The sequence below is a fragment of the Mastomys coucha genome, unplaced genomic scaffold, assembly GCF_008632895.1.
Source record: "Mastomys coucha isolate ucsf_1 unplaced genomic scaffold, UCSF_Mcou_1 pScaffold20, whole genome shotgun sequence".
In the NCBI taxonomy this organism is placed as follows: domain Eukaryota; kingdom Metazoa; phylum Chordata; class Mammalia; order Rodentia; family Muridae; genus Mastomys; species Mastomys coucha.
In genome coordinates, this window is record NW_022196903.1 from 131954522 (window position 1) to 131974109 (window position 19588).

General features: G+C 42.3%; 1 protein-coding gene across 1 annotated transcript in view; it reads right to left on the minus strand.

The window, feature by feature from the left end:
• Nucleotides 1–1828: 1828 nt before the first annotated feature.
• Slc15a5 (solute carrier family 15 member 5) overlaps nt 1829–19588 on the minus strand; it is an 85891-nt gene continuing 68131 nt past the window's right edge. Inside the window, exons 8-9 of the mRNA XM_031381038.1 lie at nt 4808–4912; nt 1829–1946 (exon numbers count right to left, since the gene is read on the minus strand). Of these exons, the coding sequence (XP_031236898.1) occupies nt 1829–1946; nt 4808–4912 (223 nt within the window). The remainder of the gene's footprint in view (nt 1947–4807; nt 4913–19588) is intronic.

Here is a 19588-nt window from a genome sequence, read left to right on the forward strand (position 1 = left end):
ACTGCATTAATGAGGCTCCTTTGGGGTGTTCATTAAGCCCAAAACTGCAAGCTTGGCATTTAACCTCTCACAGCAAGGAAAGTGGTAAGAGCAGCAGGCTCAGCCCCGCTGTTTTGCCAGGGATTTCTGCAAAACAAAGGATTGGAAAAAGTTGTGGGGAAGGATTTCTGCCTTTAAGAGCGAAGTTTTTAAAGTTGTCCTCCAAACAAAGGAGCGAATAACAAAAGTAGCCATAATAAGAAAACACCCATGTTTACAGCTGCAAGAGCATTAGAAATGCACACTGTAACCTAGTCAAGTTGGCTACATTTCATACTCCATGACTCTAAATACTGGCTAGATCAGCAAGAGAGTCACTCAGTCACAGTCTCTTGAAATTAATAGTTAAAACCTGCTCTTGCCCAATCTAGCGTGGTTCTGGAGAGGAAGTCAAGGAAGGGTGCCGGGGAGAACGTTCAATGTCTGGGTGGCAGCAGGGAAGAACTTGCCTTAGAGTCAACAACACAGGCAGTTTGGGGAGAAGAAAGAGTCACCTAAAACAGGAGGCTCAAAACCAAACTTCGTCACATACTGAGACAAATTGGGACAACAGGACAGGACATTAACTTTATTCAATGATGATGATGATAATAATAATAATAATAATAATAATAATAATAATAATAATAATAATTGTAGTAGTAGTATGGCCTAGAGGCATCTGCCTGTAATTCCAGCTCTTTGCTCATCCTCTGCTACATGGTTAAGTTTGAGGTTAACCCGGGCTGCATGAGACCTTGTCCCAAACCTAATAAGACCAAATGAAACCAAACCAAACTATCTCTATTTTAGTAACATTGCTTTTAAATTCTGAAGGAAATTTCTTTATTTTATTTTATTTTTTATTTTATTTTATTTTATTAGATATTTTCTTTATTTACATGTCAGATGATTTCTCCTTTCCCAGTTTTCCCTCCAAAAAACAAACAAACAAACAAAAACAACAAGAACAAACCCCTGTTGCCTCCCCCCTTCCCCTGTTTGCCACCTCACCCTCTCCCACTTATTGGCCCTGGCATTCCCCTAAACTGGGGCACAGAACCTTCACAGGGCCAAGGGCCTCTCCTCCCATTGATGATTGACTTTGCAATCCTCTACTATACACATGCTGCCAGAACAATCAGTCCCACCATGTATAGTCCTAGGTTGGTGGTTGAGTCCCTGGGAGCTCTGAGGGTACTAGTTAGTTCATATTGTTGTTTGTCCTACGAGGCTGCAAACCCTTCAGCTCCTTTGGTCCTTTCTCTAACTCTGAAGGAAATTTCTTAATCAAGATATATTTTAATGGGATGCCAAGGTCAAATATAGCAGACTTCTACACACATTTATTATGTACACAGTTTATATTATTTATGGTTTACAATACCTAGAATGCAATAAAGCCTTAGTGAATATACAGAAAGAAAAAATAGAAACATAGTGCTTCTTAGCTTCTAATGACATTAAAATTATAAATAAATCCTGCATGTCACCTTCAACTGCTGAACCACTGTAATGGTTATACAATATGATTGACATGCTAACATGGAAAATGATCGTCTTCTGGTCACAGAGTAATCACCAAGACTTTGAAATCACTTTATTAGTTCAAGAACATAATATATCATTAAAATCATAAGTTTATTGGAAGAATCGTAATTGTTCTTTGTAAATAAAGTACACTTTCCTTTATGTTGACTTTCCTAGTGAAATGTATGAAGTGTTCAATTGAAGAAGAAAATAGTGAATAGTGGGTCTCACAAGAGAATCGAATCCAGTTTCATAGGGCTGTCTCCCAAAGATCAATACTTCAAGATGTTTCCTGTATACTGCCATAAAACGTCAGAGACTTCTCAGAGAGGAGAAGAGTTTCTTCACCATTATTTGCATGGGTGCTCTGGGCATTAACATGATTTAGATTACAATATCTGAAAGAGAGAGAAAGAAAGCTTTCCTGAGGAGCAGATGTAGATGACTTGATAAATCATGGGCTTTCCTCCCGTGCTTGCCCACCTTTTATGGTGGGCTTGCAGACACTAGCATGGCAGAGATCATTATTTAAGAGGCTCACTAGGGCACTCTTTGTACAAGGACAGGAGAGTGCTATTTAGGGCATAGTAAGGCTCCCATAGGGACCTTTAGATGGTGCTTTCTTATTAAGACAAGGTCATGCCATGTGGTCCAAGCTTTCTCAGGACTTGCTATGTAGTCTAGGCTTGTTTGAACTGGGGGAAGTCTCTGGCCTTGGTCTCTTAAATGCTGGGCTTGTAGGATAAGCACACACCATCACAGCCAGCAGGATGGTCCTCTCCTATGACCACCGGTGAGTCTCTTCTGTACTGTCAGTGAGAGAAACCCTAAAATTGTATTGGCTGTGGACTCCATGGCTGCTTAGACTGACCTAGGCATTTAAGCTTGGCAGATGTGCTGTTAATAGTACTGTACAATAATAGACGCCCCATGATTTAGCACTGAGGTCGCTGTCAAAGAGGGAATGCATGGCCACATTTTTGAAATGTCTACTCATTAAGAAATGTCTACACAAATATCTTCTCAGACCATGCTACCCTGAGAGGGAGGAATTGTTCCCATTTTATAGACTAGAAAACTAAAGTTCCAACATAAATCAATGCCCTCATGGCTTACAAAGGTCTCAGGCAGAATTAGACTTTTTCCGAACCAAGCCTGCTGTGGTGCTTTTACTCCCTTGACTAAGCTTGCTCTCATCTCTGCTGTGGTCCTTTTTATTCTTGACTGCTTCCTTTTTACCCGCCCCAAGCTCTTGCTCAATAAGTGCAGATATTCGACGATTTTAGATTGGACACTGATCTCCGATCCCTTTGTACGAATGAAGTTCCCTGGTTCAGTTTGTCTCTTTGGTGCCTGGAACGGTGCGTCACAGATTGGCTGAATGCATGCATGTATAACGAGCTGATGAATTTGCATTCCCAAGTAAGAATTACTTGAACTCAGTCATACTTATAGTCCACTAGAGCATATCCCGACATAAGTATGGGAGAAGAATAAAGCAGAACAAAGGGGGTGTGTAAGGCCAAATTGGTAGGCACTTTTAGTATTGCTAGTATTTTTGAGCATTTATTCAACTTCAAGCAAACTTGTGACACAGTATGAGGTGAAGACACCAATGCCCAGCTTGGTGAAGGAGTGGGTTCGTGTTTATGTTGCTTACACCCAATGGAACAGAACTCAACGGCTCGACTCTGAAGATGGCCTTTGTGTAGGACATAGGCAAACTCTTACAGAAAGATCGTGATATAAAAACTGGAGAGCTGACAGCCAGGCTGTGGTGGTTCATGCATTTAATCCCAGCACTCAGGTAGCAGAGGCAGGCAGATCTCTGTGAGTTCAAGGCAAGCCTGATCAGAGTGAGTTCCAGGACAGCCAAAGCTACAAACAGAAAAATGAAACCAAACCAAACCAAACAAAACAAATTTTCTTTACAAAAAATGGATAGGCAGCGCAGGAGTGTACAAACTGGCAAAGAGGCTCAGCTTCCAGTACTGGAGACAGGAGCTGGAGGGAAAGAGCATGTGTCTCCAACTTCTGTTTTCACGACTGAATCTGTTTTGCTACAAAACTGAGGAAATCCCCGATGGACATCCTGTAAGACTCTGGTTTTCTTGTTTCATTTACAATCTAAGAGCCTGGCATTTAGAGAGCTGACAGACTGTGGGAGAGGGGCAGAAGCTGTATGCTGCTGAGTGTAAGAAAGACTCCTATTGAAGGGGCGACTCAAGTTTTAGGTCCAGTGCTTATCCATCCCTTCTTTCTGAGATTCAATGTTTCCCACAATGGTCCACCAGCTCAGTGCTATCAGGGCTATAAGTGACACTGAGCACAAGTTGAGTTTTGACTCAGCAAGCTTCGGGTTTGCCACACCCATCTGTTACCTGGATGCTGACCCAAAAGACAGAAGCATACAAGACTGGATTGGGCAAGGGAGAGGTGACAGCGAGTGGGTCAATTTGTGGGTAAATGCATTGGGTAAGTAGAGGCAGGTAAGGACAATATAACTAGTTTCTGTGTTGCAGCACACTTAGAGATTCTCTCTTCCAGAGCATTCTCCCTTAAAACCAGCTGTTGACACACTGTTGTGATTGACATGCATAAAGACTGTAACACTTAGACAGTTTGCTCTCCGCACATAGCTAGAGCAGGTCAGAAAGAGAGGAGAGAAAAGGCAGGGCAATCCCAGATGGAAGGAGAGCAGATGATAAACAGGTGCCTGGCTCACGAAGCTTCTTTGGCAAACAGGCATTGAGTGAACGAAAACCATTTCCATGATTAGAGAGTCTCTTACATAGGCAAATTGTAAGATGGAAGAAGGCATTACACTATTTTGACAACTTTGGAGGTGAGTCTCCAAGGGATTGTCATCTATCGTCCTTGAAATAGCCACTGCTGTTGTAGAGAACTGGAGGGAACCCAAATTTCTTGGGTCATAGAAGTCTTAGCCGTTTGTTTAATGAGACTTGTCTTTAATGATAATGACTTATCCTTATGGCTACCTGCAACTGTAAGGTAGCTCTATAGTAGAAAACCACCTTGGCAGCATAGAGTGCTTCAGACTGGAATAAAGCACTCATTTTCTGTGCGCATCAGTGGAAACGGGAAGTCTAAGGTGAGGTTTTTGCTCAGAGGAATCCATCACATTTCTGCAGGGTGCTAGTTTGTCTCATCATGGCGTATGGGATCCTGTTGGCTCGCTCATGAGTCTCAGACCCACATTTCACAGCATCAGAAACTGTTCCTCTTCCCACACACTTACCTCGGTGAAGCCCTCCAGAGTCCCAGGATGTTCAGCAGCATCAAGGATGCCAGCAGGAAGAAGAAGTTCTCTAGACTTCCTTTGTTTAATGTGTTTGGAAACCAACTGCCTGTTGGGAGCAAAGGTGCAATTGTCACTCTGCTGCAGAGCCGCGAGTTTCTGTGAATATTTTATTATACCGCAGGTCCTAGAGCGTGGTGTGCCTCAGCTGTGTTACCAGTGTGAGGAAGTTCATCTGAAATTTCATTGCCAAAATTTATTATAATTTGGGAATTATTGGAAAAATGATAAGCAATGCACCCCAACACAGTAAGCTTAAAAAGTTGCAAAACCTTCCCCTGGGTTGGAAGGGTGACCTAGATCATGGTAGTCATCTACCTCATCTGGTTTGGTCTCATTTATTCTCGCTGCTCTGTGTTTAGGTCTGTGCCTAGCATATGGAGTGAAAACATATCAATGACAGAACACTGTTTTCTATGAGACTATCTTCTGTGTATTCTAACTGTAAGACCAGTCAGATGATGCATGTCCGCAAAGCCTACTACCCATTTTAACAAATGGAGTGAATCCAGGAATCTCTTAAGATCCTGTCACCGAACCCATTAGATAGATAACATTAATTTTTTGATTGATGCAGAGATTCTCTTTGGACTTGATGAATAATTATTACTGTAAGACCAATACCTAACAGAGTCTTCATTTCCTTATATTGTTAATCTGAGTATTTATGATGGCACTCGGGATTAATTTGCTACTAGGTTTTGACTTTTGTTTTTGGCATTTGGTATGTTTTTTCCTCTTTTTAATCTCCAAGTCAATCTATATCCACTGTATGCTTTTTGCATGCATGTATATGTGTGCACGCTCCTGTGTGTTAGGAGCAAAAATGTTCATGCAGAGTTTGTGTAATATGTTCTTGGGACACCCTTGAGGGCTAGTCTTAAGTCCCTTCCAGCCTCATTCAGAAGAAGGTCTTATTGGCCTGGAACTCTGCCCTGTGGGCTAGCCTAGTCTAAGAGCTTCTAAGGAGTCTGCCTGTCTCTACCCATCATCTCACCACTTCTGGGATAATTGGCATGTACCACCACCATGTCTGCCTTCTTGTGTGAGTCCTAGAACCAGGAACTGTAGATCCTCACAGTTCCAGGGCAAGCATTTCACCAACTGAGCCATCTACTCAGCCCTCCTCAATAGATTTTACTACACTGCTAATCAACATACTACATAAATGCAATATACATGTTATAAATGTGACACCCAATTTTAGTCGATTCTAAAGTCTAGTAGCATGGGACTGCAGGGAAATCTATGCACCCACAGCTCTGAGAGGCTAGAGAAGCTGGTACTGTTCAGCATTAGAGAATAGAAGTCCAGCCTCCCTGAAGGTTGGAATGCCAGGGCGTGGGCATTTCTCTGCCCCCGTAGAGACACAGCATCTAAGGGGCTAGTGAGGATGGTCTGGGAGCCCAGCCGTCCATCTCTGTGCTGAAAATCCTGACCTCAGCGCTGGCTCTACACATACTATAGGATGCTTCTGGAACTAGAAGGTATCTCTTGGCTTTTCCTTGGTGAGTATGTGCTTTCAAGTCAGATTTGAATTAAACTTTCTGCTTTAGGCTGACATTTTAGGTAAGGCAGCTGTGATTAATTGTGCCACTTCTTATTTAACTGTCTCACCTTTTATTCCTCTCTTCCTCTCCATTACTTTCTTCCCCTCCTTCTCTCTCTTCCTCTCCCTTTCTTCTCCTCCCTCTCTCTCTTCCTCTCCCCCTCTCTCTTCTTCTCTCTCTCTTCTTCTCCTCCCTCTTCCTCTCCTTTCTCTTCCTCTCCCTCTCTCTCTTCTTCTCCTCTCTCTTATTCTCCCCCTCTCTCACTCCTTTCTAACAGAGACTCTTTTTACAAAAAAAAAATCCCGTTTTATTTAGGTTCTTACAATCATTTCTACCCTCTCTTTTCACAATGTTTCCTGAGGCTTAGGTGTGAGGGTTATGCCATAAATTCATTAACTGGGCCTGGCTTCCCACAGCCAGTTGATCTTTGCATTTTGACCAGCTATGGCTTTCAGTTTGATAAAAAACAAATAAAAGGGAGTGGGGAAAGGACATATATTTGAGGACTGGGGAGGAGGGGATGGACCTGGACCTGGGAAAGAGTTGGGGGAAGGAAAGAGGGGTGGATGTGGTCAAAATATGATGTGTGAGATTCTCAAAGAATTAATAAAAGTACATTTAAAAAGATAAACCACTACAGAGGGGTTTGATTACTACTACAATTGCTAGAAAAAACAATAAAGCTGTTCTCCTATGGATCATGCTTCTGTCCCAATCATGGAATTAGCTTGCATCCATTACCTTCTCAAACCCCATGAAGAAAATTTGATGTTGATAGGGTGCACACCTGAAGTCCCAGTGCTTATGGGGCTCAGGCAGCATGCTCACCAGGAGTCTGACTGAGTTCAGTCTGTACTATCGTGCCAGATGCTATCTTAAAAGAAAAAATACTTACTGAGTTTAGAGCTGTTGTACAGGTTTTGCTTTCCTATTTAATTCAATTTATCATCATCATCATCATCATCATCATCATCATCATCTAGATTGTGTGTTTGTGTGGATGTTTTGCATATATGTGTATCTGAGTGCCTTGTGCATGTAGTACTCTAGACTGCCAGAAGAGGGCACTGGAACCCCTGGAACTGTAGCTACAAACAGTTGCGAGCCACTCTGTGGGTTCTGGGAATCAAAGCCAGATCCTCTGGAAGAGCACCCAGTGCTCTCAGCCACTAAGCCACCTCTCCAGCCTTTTTCCAACATATTCATTTATGTACCCTTGTAAAGGAAATGCCTGCTTCCATTGCTATTTTGACATGATGATGCCTTCATATGAATATGAGAGGTTGCACTGGGGATTTTTCTGTGTGTTTGGGAATGAATTTTGCAGCCCCATTTTTTCTCTGCTTTTTCAGCATTTCTGTTTCTGTATCTGTGTATGTGTCTGTATCTATGTCTGTCTCTGTCTTTCTATGTCTCTTAGCCTCTCTGTATCTCTGCATCTCTGCTTGTCTCTGTCTCTGTCTGTCTCTTTTGTCTCTCTCTGTCTCTCTCTGTTTCTTTGTCTCTGTGTCTGTTTCTGTCTCTCTCTGTCTTTGTCTCTCTCTGTCTCTCTCTTTCTCTCTTCCCCTCTCTAACCATGTATAGGGACTAAACACTCAGCTATACTTAAATGGGGGAGTTGGAGTTGGAGTGTAGGTCAAGAAAAGATGAATTATCATCCCACTGATTTTCAGAAGACCTAAGCTATCCCACTAAGCCAATTCAAATGGTGCTATTTTATTTTTCTCTTGAATTAATATCCCAATCATATTTCCATCCTTTCCATTTCACTCCGGCACTTCACGTGTCACACAATTATACCATTTTTATCATCGTGTTTCTCTGGCTGGAGTAAGAGGCGTGCACAGAGCACGTGAAGTCTGAGAATTAACATGACATTAATTCTTCTTGGAGCATGAATTTTGGCCCATAATAAGTAATTGAAAAGACTATCTTTATATTATAACAAAGTCAAATGAGGGAGAAGAATATAAATTTTGAAATATCTTTAGAGGTAAAACATCATATTTCTAAGAGATTTTGCAATTACAGCAAATAACAGCCTTTTAGGAGACAGAATCAAGTCCCCTGGGCAGGGCAGCACACTTCCATCTGTCATTGGGGACACAGAGGGCATGGACAGAAATCACTGCGATGTGGTATTCAGGAATGTGGGGGACACAGAAGGGAGGATATGTTACCAAGATATTAGAGGAAATAAGTGGAAATGCCAAGCTATTCCCTAAACATTTTGTAAATAGGGTTAATTAAAAAATTACTAAATTGCTGCATTGCCTATTCTAATTCTTAATTATTTTGTATTTATCTATCTGTATGTCTGTCTCTCTGTCTGTCTGTCTGTCTACCTGCTTGCACACGCTAAGCAGGCTCCTCACCAGTAACCTATATTATCTTTATGTCTGTCTCTCTGTCTGTCTGTCTACCTGCTTGCACACGCTAAGCAGGCTCCTCACCAGTAACCTACATTATCTGTATGTCTGTCTCTCTGTCTGTCTGTCTACCTGCTTGCACATGCTAAGCAGGCTCCTCACCAGTAACCTACATCGTTAGCTCCTTACCAGTAACCTACATCCTTAGCTCCTTACCAGTAACCTACATCCTTAGGCTCTTTTATTTTTTTCTTCTTTTTTTTTAAAATTTTGACGTTCTCACAAAGTTACTGGGCTAGCCTTGAACTCACTGTGCAGTCCACACAGTCCCTGAACTTTGTGTGTCTTCCCGCTTTGTCCTCCTTGAGTAGCTGGCCCTAGAAACTTACATCCTCAGGCCTCGCTCTGTATTTCTGCTTACATGTTTTAAGCACTTGTCTTTTTAAAATAATGCTGATTTACACGTGAGCCTCCCGGTTTTCCTATGCATTCTGATTTAACACTCTGGATAAAGCTGACTTTTGTGGTTAGCACCACCGTAAACAGAACCCTTGCCTGGATTGGTAGCTTGGGATAGAATCAAGCCTCAGGTTGGACAGTCCTCCAAAGAGCTACAGGTTGGTTTATTCAAATACTTGTTTTTCAGTAGTGGTGGTGGTAGGGCACATTGGGTGTAGGAAAGTGTAAAAGTGCCTGAGTTTAAGGCCGACTTTCGAACTCAAATATTATGTACTATTGAATACCTTTTGTGATTGAACAAGCATGTGGAAGGCTTAGGCTTCAGTTTCTCCAGCCAAGAAACATGACAGCACCTTTCTCAGTGCACTCTTACAAGAATCAAAGAGCCAGTGCCTGGAAAGAATTGGGTACTAAAAGGCCCTCCCTCTGTAAGCAGCAGACCATCACCTCCCTGCCCCCTTGAGAGAACGCTCACACAGAAGCCAGGTACTGTACACTAAATTTGGGCCTTGTTTCCTGTCAGTTTTTTCTTCATATTCTGTGTGCCTTCTTCTTCTTCTTCTTCTTTTTCTTTTTAAATCATTATCTCAGGACTGGCTGTAAAATGTTCCATTTACCATCGTCAGTTGACTCAGCTCTTAGCACTATAACTTTATTTTAGTAGCTTATAAACTTTTATTGTCGTAATTCACATTTGGGCCATTTTTTTCATCTGACATTTCTAGGGGCTGATTGAAGTCAGGAGCACCCTTGCAAAGGGAGGCAAAGTGAAGACTTTAGGTCCCGGAGGGCACTGAGGAAACTTCTCAGGCACGCAGTGTAGGAGAGCCAGAAGTGAACAGGAGGAGGAGTGCTCCCGGAGTCTGGTGGCTTCTCAGAGTGTGGTACCCGGAAATGCTCACAGAGAACCTCAATGCTCGCTTTAGTAACAGGTCAAGCTGGTGGATAGGGACCATTCTACTGCTGAGCTAAAAGAACATTCAAAATATTTGGCATTGTTCAGCATCTCCCTCAAGAACACTTGCTAACCTCAGTTTATTTGTTCATTGAAACCAATTTTAGAGAAAATTTTGGGTACCAAGAAGTAGCCACTCCAAGTTGCTTAAGAGATGTTTTTGAATTAGTGAGGAAAATGGCAACTCTTCTGGAGTATTGGACTTCATACGCACTTGTTACAATATTGCTGTTTTCCTGGAGTTATCCTGGCCATGTCAGAGACAGAGACTACAAACTCCTGTAGACAGTTCCTCTATTTACCCTGCAGGTTGATGCGTGATGGCTGTGGGGGCGGGGAAAGTGACCACTCAGCAGACAGCTCCTGCTCTGCATGTTGATAGTCCTTGTAGATGCCTGACGCAACTCCTACCATTAGCACTCAGAGGAGGGCTTGATCTGCTTGACTGCCTTGGAAATAGTTTGCCTCAGGTTCTTCCCTAAGCACCCCATTCATAAAAGGCCCCTCCTCAAATTCTGAGACTCATTTTCAAGGCAGATGAAGTTCTTAGAACAATTCTCAGCTTGGAAATTTGAATGGAAAGCGTATAGGTTGGCACACTTACACCCCAAACAGCGACACTATTCAGAAGACAAAAACAAAACGACTCCTCTCTAGTCACAGGCTCCGTATCATAAGAAACAAAATGTCCTTTTCTGCTTTGTCTTTGGGTTTCAAAAGGCTTCAAAGGCTGACGCACACATTTTCTGGTTCTTGTTAGACGCCTTCTCCACCCACAGGGGAAGCATAAATGCTCACATGACTGGCTCTCTGATGAGACAAAGCAGCTACATTCTGCCACAGCCTCAGCCCAACAGATTTCACATTCCTGCCAAAGATCAGGGCGACTCCCCAAGAAGCCAACCATGTCCTCCTCTGTATCCAAACCAGAAGTCACCATGCTGATTTGCTAACACTAATCCTGCACCCATAAACCTAGCTGGTTTAAGCTATTTCAGAGCACAACCTTCACCTCCACATGGTCTTGCTGTGTCTGAGAAGTTGTGCCATCCACCCCAGGTCGTGAGTGCTTGTTTTAGCCATATATTCTATTTTGGGAACAGTGGGAAGTTGCTTCAACAATGGGATAAGTAGAAGGTAAAAGAGTGAGCTTCAACTGCAGAGATCAAGGTCACTTTGATATCTTTATTACTCTCTCACATCAGTATTGGATTATCAGTGCCCTCTCTTCCCCTCCCCCTCCCTCCTTCCCTCCTTCCCCTCCCCCTTTCCCCTTTCTCCCTCCCTGTCTCCCTCCCTCCCCCTCCTTCTCTCCCTCTCTTCCTCTCTTCTTTCCTCCCTCCCCCTCCTTTCCTTCTTCCCTCCCTCCCTCTCTCTCTCCCTCCCTTCTTCATTCCCTCCTTTTTTCTCTTCCTTTCTTCTTCCCTGTGCTAGTTAGTTTCTGTCAACTTGGTACAAACTAAATTCATTTGTCTAGAGGGAGAGTCACTTGAGGAGCTGTTTCCCGTTGGTTTGGCTCATCATTTTCTTAATCACTAATAGTTGTAAGAGGGTCCAGCCCACTGGGGACATGCCATCTTTGGACTGATTGTCCTGGACTGTACAAGAACAGTGACTGAGCAAACCATGGCAAGTCAGTAAGTGTAGCTCCTCCATGCTCTCTGCTTCAGTGCCTGCCTCCAGGCCCTGCATCGGCTTACCTCATCAATGGAACATGACCTGAGAGCTGAAATGAACCTCTCCCTCCCGTAAGCTGTGTTTGGTCACTGTTTTGTCTTCACAATAGTGAAGGAAACTCAGATCCTTCCCTTTCTTCCTCTCCCTCTCCCTTCCTCTTCCTTCTTATTTTTGGAACAAGGAGGTGTCCTCATGGATGAACCATAACGTGGTATTCAGTACTGAGTTGCCTGTTTCTGAGCTACACTGGGAAGACCAAACCCATGATTCACAGGACAACAATAATTGGGATAGAGCACATAAAGGAAGTGCCACACCAGGAAGCATGGCTTCTTGCTTGCCCAGATCTCCATGCATGCTTCAATCTACCCGCTTCAGACTTCCTTCTGGTCAGGATGGGGCCTGGGAGCTCAGCAATGGTGCATATAAGGTCTCCCTTCAGCTTAGCAGCCAGGTTCTTAGAGTAGCTTGGGTTTTAATGGGGGTGCTTTAACTATAGACTCAAGCAAAAATGTTCTCACATATGTTCAACTGGCAAAATGCCTGTCTCTCTAAAACTCTTCTTCTGAGGATGAGTGAGTAGGAAAAAAAAAGGGAGGGCAATATGGGTCTAAGAAACATGGCTACAATCCGTGTTATGAACTGTTGCTTGCAGGAGGCAGAAGGTGAAATCTTAAAATGGCAATCATGGGAGTAAAAAGAGGATGCCATTATAAAACAAACAAACAAACAACAAGACAAAGGATAAAGAAGGAAAACTGGAGGCAAAGATGACTTCAAAGTGAAAAATCCTGCAGAGGGGCTTGGAGAGAGTTATTTACACCAATAAAAAGCACGGTGTGGGTGTGGGTTGCGAGAAGAGTCGGGGGTAAAGCACCTCAGGGTTAGCATCCAACGACAGGGCCCAGCAGCCATGTCAAGCTGGGCGTCACCAAATAAATGAGCTAGCCACACAAGGTCAGTGATGATAGACAAGGAGTAGATCAGCACTGAGAAGCTAGAAGGGGTTCCATGAAGGCTAGAGCAAGAAACTGATGTGGAAAACTATGCCAACAGATATTTACTAATTACTAACTACAACAGTAATTTACTAAATTAATAATTACCAGAAAGGTAAAAATTAAAGGCAAAATTGAGTGTCACTTCTCATCTATAAGAATGACTGGATGAAAAACAGGGAAGATCATAACAGGCTGGTGGGGACCCAAGGAACGAGGACTTGCACGCTGTGGGTGGGTATGTAAGTTAGTGCAATTGAAATGGACAACACTGTGGAGCTCATTACAATCCTCTCAGTAGCACTCCTGTGTGCCAACTAGGAACTGAAGTCAGCATGTTGAAGCGATGTCTGCATTCTCCTGTTCCTATACGAATCCAAATACTAATTATAATTTTCAAGACATAAAATCCACCAAATTATGCATAATGTATGAAAGAATTTGAAAATGGATTCCCAATGAAATACTATTCAGCCTTTCAAAAGGAGAAAAATCCATTATTTGCACCAGTAGGTGTGAATCTGAAGGGTATTGCACTAAGTAAAATAAGCAAAGGACCAAGAGAGATATACAGTACACAAACTCACTTACATATGAAACTCTCCCATGCAAAATCAAGTTGTCAAGGTAGAATATCAAGAACAACATGGTGGTTAACAAAGGTTTGCGGGGAAAGAGAAGGTGGGAAAAGGGAAGATATTGGTCATGAAGGAAGGATTCCAGTTTGGAAGGATAAGTCATAGAGATGATTGCATGACTTGATGCTGTACTTAATAGTAGTGAATTCTAGGCTGGTGAGATGGCTTAGTGGGTAAGAGCACGGTTCTTCTGAAGGTCCTGAGTTCAAATCCCAGCAACCACATGGTGGCTCACAACTACTCGTAATGAGATCTGAAGCCCTCTTCTGGTGCATCTGAAGACAGTTACAGTGTAGTTATGTATAATAATAATAAATAAATCTTTAGGCTGGAGCGAGCAGGGATTGAACAAGCTGGGTTAACCGTAGTGAGCAGGGCTGACCAGAGTGAGTGGGGTTGACTGGAGCGAGCAGAGGTCCTAAAAGTCAATTCTCAACAATCAGATGAAGGCTCACAACTATCTTTACAGCTACAGTGTGTACTTATATACATAAATAAATAAATAAGTCTTTTAAAAAATGTAGTGAATTCTATAGCTCGAAGTTGTTAACTGTGTGGATTTGCACTGTTTTGGCACAAAGATATAAGCACATAAAAGACTGGGCCTGTTGATTAGTTTGACTTGAACCTCCCACCATGTGAGCATGTCATGAAGCCTCATCATACTCCATAGGTGAACATGTTACTGCCAATCGGAGGAGGCATTAGGGTCCTGATGAACCTCCTCCTATCACGGGAGAACTGGAGCTTTTCTCTGGACTCTTCCGGAACATAACAGGAGGGTCATCGTGCTGCCAAGCGCTGTTTATTCTGTTATACACATGTGATTTCATGCTGAAGACTTAGTAATTAGATGTATAACAGCGATGGATCATAAGGTGGTATCAAGAGCTGTTCAGTAATTATTGAACACAATTTAATGTGCTTTGTACAAATGCTGGAAGGAAGATTGCGTATGACAAAGCTTACGACTTTGTATAAACTCTCAAGCACACTTAAGAGGAAAATATGACAGGTCCATATTTATAGCAAGGCAAAGTGTGAAAGTCTTCTGGTGACTTTGTTACTCCGGAAAAGTGACGTAAAGTAAAAAAATATAAAAACTGGAAATAAGGACAAAATATTATATTTACCCAGGGGCCGGGCAGATGGCTCCATGTCAAAGCTCATGCCATGGAATCTTGATGGTCAACCCTTAACCAGGTGAAAAGATGAAGATAGTGGTGCACACCCATTATCCCAGCATTTCTACAGAGACACAGGCAGAGACAGGAGGGCAGCTGGAAGCTCCCAGATCAGATAGCCTGCATTATGTATGCTATACTGCAGTAGAAAAGAACAAGAGGCCCTGTTTCAACAAGGTGGAAGGCTTGGACCACCTTTGAGGAGTTGTCTTCTGACCTCCATGAGCCCATGCATCATGAGCCACTGAGTACAGCTGCACACTACTAAGTGCCCCATGTGCCACCAGGTGTGTGTCTGCACGCATTTGTCTCTTTTTCCATTGCACACTGTTCTAAAAATGTAAAACATCACATTTGTTTGAAGAGGGGATTATTTTGCTGCAAAGTTAATTGGCAATTGATTAGAATACCCTCAAACTTACTAAGAAAATTTGAGAAATTTTGAGCAGATGTAAACAAAAGCCATCTTAGTGTGGCTCGGCAGAAACCTTTCAGCAAGTTGTAAGAGAGAGAATGAGTCAGTTCATGACAAGCAAAAAGAAAAAAAGCATTCTTATAGTATATGTAACATTAAATGTTTAGTGTACAGATAGAGGAAACAAAATATTGCTAAAGGGAATTAACAAACGTTGAACAGACTAAAGCGTTCCAAGAGCTGAGGTACCTAATGGTACAGTGCCAACCCAGCATGCTATAAGGCCCCACATTTGGTCCTCAGTGACTCAATAGATTTCTTTTAAAAGTAACTTTATTCCATGTCGGTGGAACATATTTTTCTTAAAGTTTAATTTTACTTATTTTGTTTAAGTAAAAGGGGCTGGGTAAAAGATTAAGAATGGATGACTGGGGAAAATAGATATATTGATTCTAAAATTTATCTATAAGTAAAATCACAAAGCATATAGAACCAACAAATCAAGAATAATCATAAATCAAAGATGATTGGAAACATCGGACATGAAATCTATATTATAGCATTGAGTGCTGGGAAGATCAGAATGAGAGGTGGCCATGAGGAGCCCGAACCACAGATATCCTGTAGCAGTCCCTAACATCACTTAGGAACCGAGCGTCCACACTGTATCACAAATCAATTTAAAGAAGGCATCCTAGAGCGGCAGGATTGTTTAACCAGCTTTTCCTAACATACATTGAATAACACAGTAAATGTTGGTTATTTTAAGGAAGTTATATATTTCCTTTGAAATCCAAATATAGCTCATGTGGGTGAGAAAATTAAAAGCAATGTTTAACCACGGGAGTGGGAGATGGCACAGAGGGCAAATGTGCCCATCATGGGGGCCTGGTCATCAGAATGCCAGAGGTCCCATATAAAAATCCTCTGTGTGTGTGGTGCCATATATCCACAGTCCTGGCCCTGCCATAGGTGAGGAGGGAGGCCAAGGAGAGTCTCCTGGAGGTTGGTAGGCCATCTAACTTGGAGTGTGCAATAAGACAGACAGAGAGACACTCTCCTGAACAGGGTAGAAGGTGAGAAGGGGTCTAGAAAGTGTTTCTCTCCACACGTTCTCAGGTACACTAAAGAGACAAAAAATTCAGCCATGAAAATTCCACATGCAAAGATGAATGCTACAATAATAATTGTCATGGAAACTGCTCAGTAAGTGTGAGCGTGTAGGTCAGTGGAACAAACATCTCTAGAAGCCAAATAGTCAGTCAAAACTAGAAAAATCTTAGTGATGAAGATGACCAAAGATAATACGCATAAGTCATATAAGGAAAAGAGTTAGGCTTCTCTTCGTAGTTATCTTAGGAGGGCAGCAAAACTGAAACAAGAAAAGTGAACAAAGACTGTGACTCAGAGCTTTGTGACAGACAAGTGCAGTATCGATGCTCCAAGGATATCAGAGCTTTCAACTGCACAACCCAAATAGTAGGAAGAAACAATGGAAGTTAATCTTCTGGTACTTGCATTGGCAAAAATAAGAATATGATGCCCATGTGAAATTAATAGCTAGATGAAAGTTTTAGGTTTGGGGTTGAAGTGGGACATCAATGAGAATTTCTATAAAGAGATTTATTGAAAGATTTATTAATGCCATAGAGGGAAAGGCAGACAGCAACAAGATGAGGGCTATGAGGAGGGATCTGTGCACGGGGCAGAGGAGGTGTCCTTCCCTATATGGTTTACAGGAAGGGAAGTTCTGTGCCCTTTGATTGGCAGCTGTTTCTGAATACCTACTTGTGCTTGGGTTATCTGATTCCTGGGAGGAAGGAGGGAGGAAATCTGATAACCTGGGGCCTGGTTGGAGAATCAGCTCTGAGGTTGGAGAGAACAAGAAGCTGGCAGAGAAGTCAATAGAAAAACTTTATAAGATGGTCTGGCCCTAGGTGAGAACAGGAATCATCCAGTGCCATCACGATCAATCGACACAGCCATGTGAGGCAGTCTTATGTCTGTGAAGTCTAAGACTTTCAGCCTCACTGACAAACAATCCTATTTCTAGGAGTCCGTTCTTAGGAGACAGTAAGAGATGTTCTTAAGGCATACACAAATAAGCTCACCTTGGTAACGTTTGTGACACTGAAAACCAGTGCCAGTCTAAACATTCTGCAAGAAAGGAAAGGGGTGTGTGCACACAACATACCATGAATCCTACCCAAACAGTTGTTAAATATGGGCTTTTAATGTTTTCTTTCATTTTTTGCAACTGGGACTGCCAATGACACCAACACTCACAGTATTATTTATGGGAAAGTGAAAAGAAAGGACCGGACATGCCTGTATTGATTTGGCAGTGAGTCTCTAGAATCCTATTCTCCAACTATCTATACACACATAATCTTTAGGATCTATTCACAGGCACAAATAGAAAACTACCAGAAGAAAATTCATGCCGGGCAGTGGTAGTGCACGCCTTTAATCCCAGCACTTGGGAGGCAGAGGCAGGCAGATTTCTGAGTTCAAGGCTAACCTGGTCTACAGAGTAAGTTCCAGGACAGGCAGGGCTACACAGAGAAACCCTGTCTTGAAAAAAGACAAAGAAAGAAAAAGAAAAAAAAAAGACACCCCCCACCAAAAAACCCTCAAAAAAAAAAAAATAAACCAAACAAACAAAAAAGAAAAGAAAAGAACATTCATGTGAATAACTTGTCCATCAACTTTAGATTTAAACATTACTTTTAGCGTGTGTGGGGGAGGGAACCCACAGAGCCCAGAAGAGGGTGGCAGATCCCCTGGAGCTGGAGTCATAGATATGGTGACATGGGTGTTGAGAACTAAACTCAGGTCTCTTGGAAGAGTGGCAACTGTCCTTACCTGCTGAGCCATCCCAGCAGCTTTTTTATCCACCACGTTTTCAATCCCAGCCACCACCTTCCTTTATAAGTGGCCTTAGTTATGCATATACTACCTTCACAGCAGAACACTGGAAAAACCATCTGTGATTAATCCAATGATCCAGTGCTGGGTTTTTGCTACCTGCACCGCTGCATCCGTAGGTCACTAGCAACCTTGCAGCTGCACCTTAGAATGCATGTGTTAATTATAAATCTGTCCTGTTGTAACTGAAGCTCCACTACCCTCTCCCCAGCCATGAAGAGAACAAGATGGCTCCAAGGTCTACATTCCCTAGCTCCACTAAGGTATACCAAGGTATACCTCAGACATACATGATGAAATCTCACATGCCACCTCCCATCCTTGACATTGTAAACCAATTTCTGTCCTTTCTGGGGTGATGTTGCTGTGATCCCCCTTGTATTAGCTACTAGTTCATTCGGAGGGCAAGAGAACTGAAAACTTTTGCTATACCATCTTTTGGAATGTCTTTGAAAGGCAGGTGGATCCCAACTCTTAGACTTCATTATTATTTTTGAAAAGTTATTTGATAGGACTAGAGAGCGAGCAGGTGCCTGCGACTGTTGAAATAAGTTGAAATGGGTGTATACCCTGATGTATTTTAGGTACACTGTCTCCCTCCACCCCATGTGTGTGCATGTGTGGGTGTATGTGTGTGTGCATGCGTGTGTGTATGTGTGTATGTGTGGTGTATGTATGTGTGCGTGTGTGTGTATGTGTGGTGTATGTGTGTGTATGTATGTGTGTGTATGTGTATGTATGTATGTGTATGTGTATGCATGTGTGTATGTGTGTATGTGTGGTGTATGTGTGTGTATGTGTATGTATGTATGTGTATGTGTATGTGTGTGCATGTGTGGGTGTATGTGTGTGTGCGTACGTGTGTGTATGTGTGTATGTATGTGTATGTGTGTGCATGTGTGTGTATGTGTGTATGTGTGGTGTATGTGTGTGTATGTATGTGTGTGTGTGCATGTGTGTGTGTGTGTATGTGTGGTGTATGTATGTGTATGTGTGTGTAGGTGTGTGTGTGTGTGTGTGTGTGTGTGTGTATGTGGTTTTAAGAAATGCACAATTAACGAGATGTACAAGTCATTCTCCAAGGTGGACCAGATTCTGCACCCCGGGAAATAAACCCTGGGCAGAGAAGAGAGCATTGGAAAAAATCCCCCATGGCTATATGATCTTGGTAACTCATATGTTTTCTGAACTCATTTTCTTCTTATATATGTTGGGGCTACAAATATCTGCCCCCAAAGGCTTGTGGAGATTTAGTGAAATAATATCTTTGTGGAATGCATACAGCAAGGCTTGACTATAACTGACACTTAATAAATGTTAATTTCTTTCCTTTCTCCTTTCAGTAACCTGATTTAAATGCTTCATTTGAGATTCATAGCTCGCCTACCTGAGTTAATTTTTAAAACACATTAATTTTCATGATACCTGAAGGAAATAATACCTAACAACTGTATTCTAACTTTGACTTTTCTATCATTTTTTTCATAGTTATCTAATAGAAACTCAAATTATTATTTCCTTTAATTTACTGACAAGGAAACAGAGGCA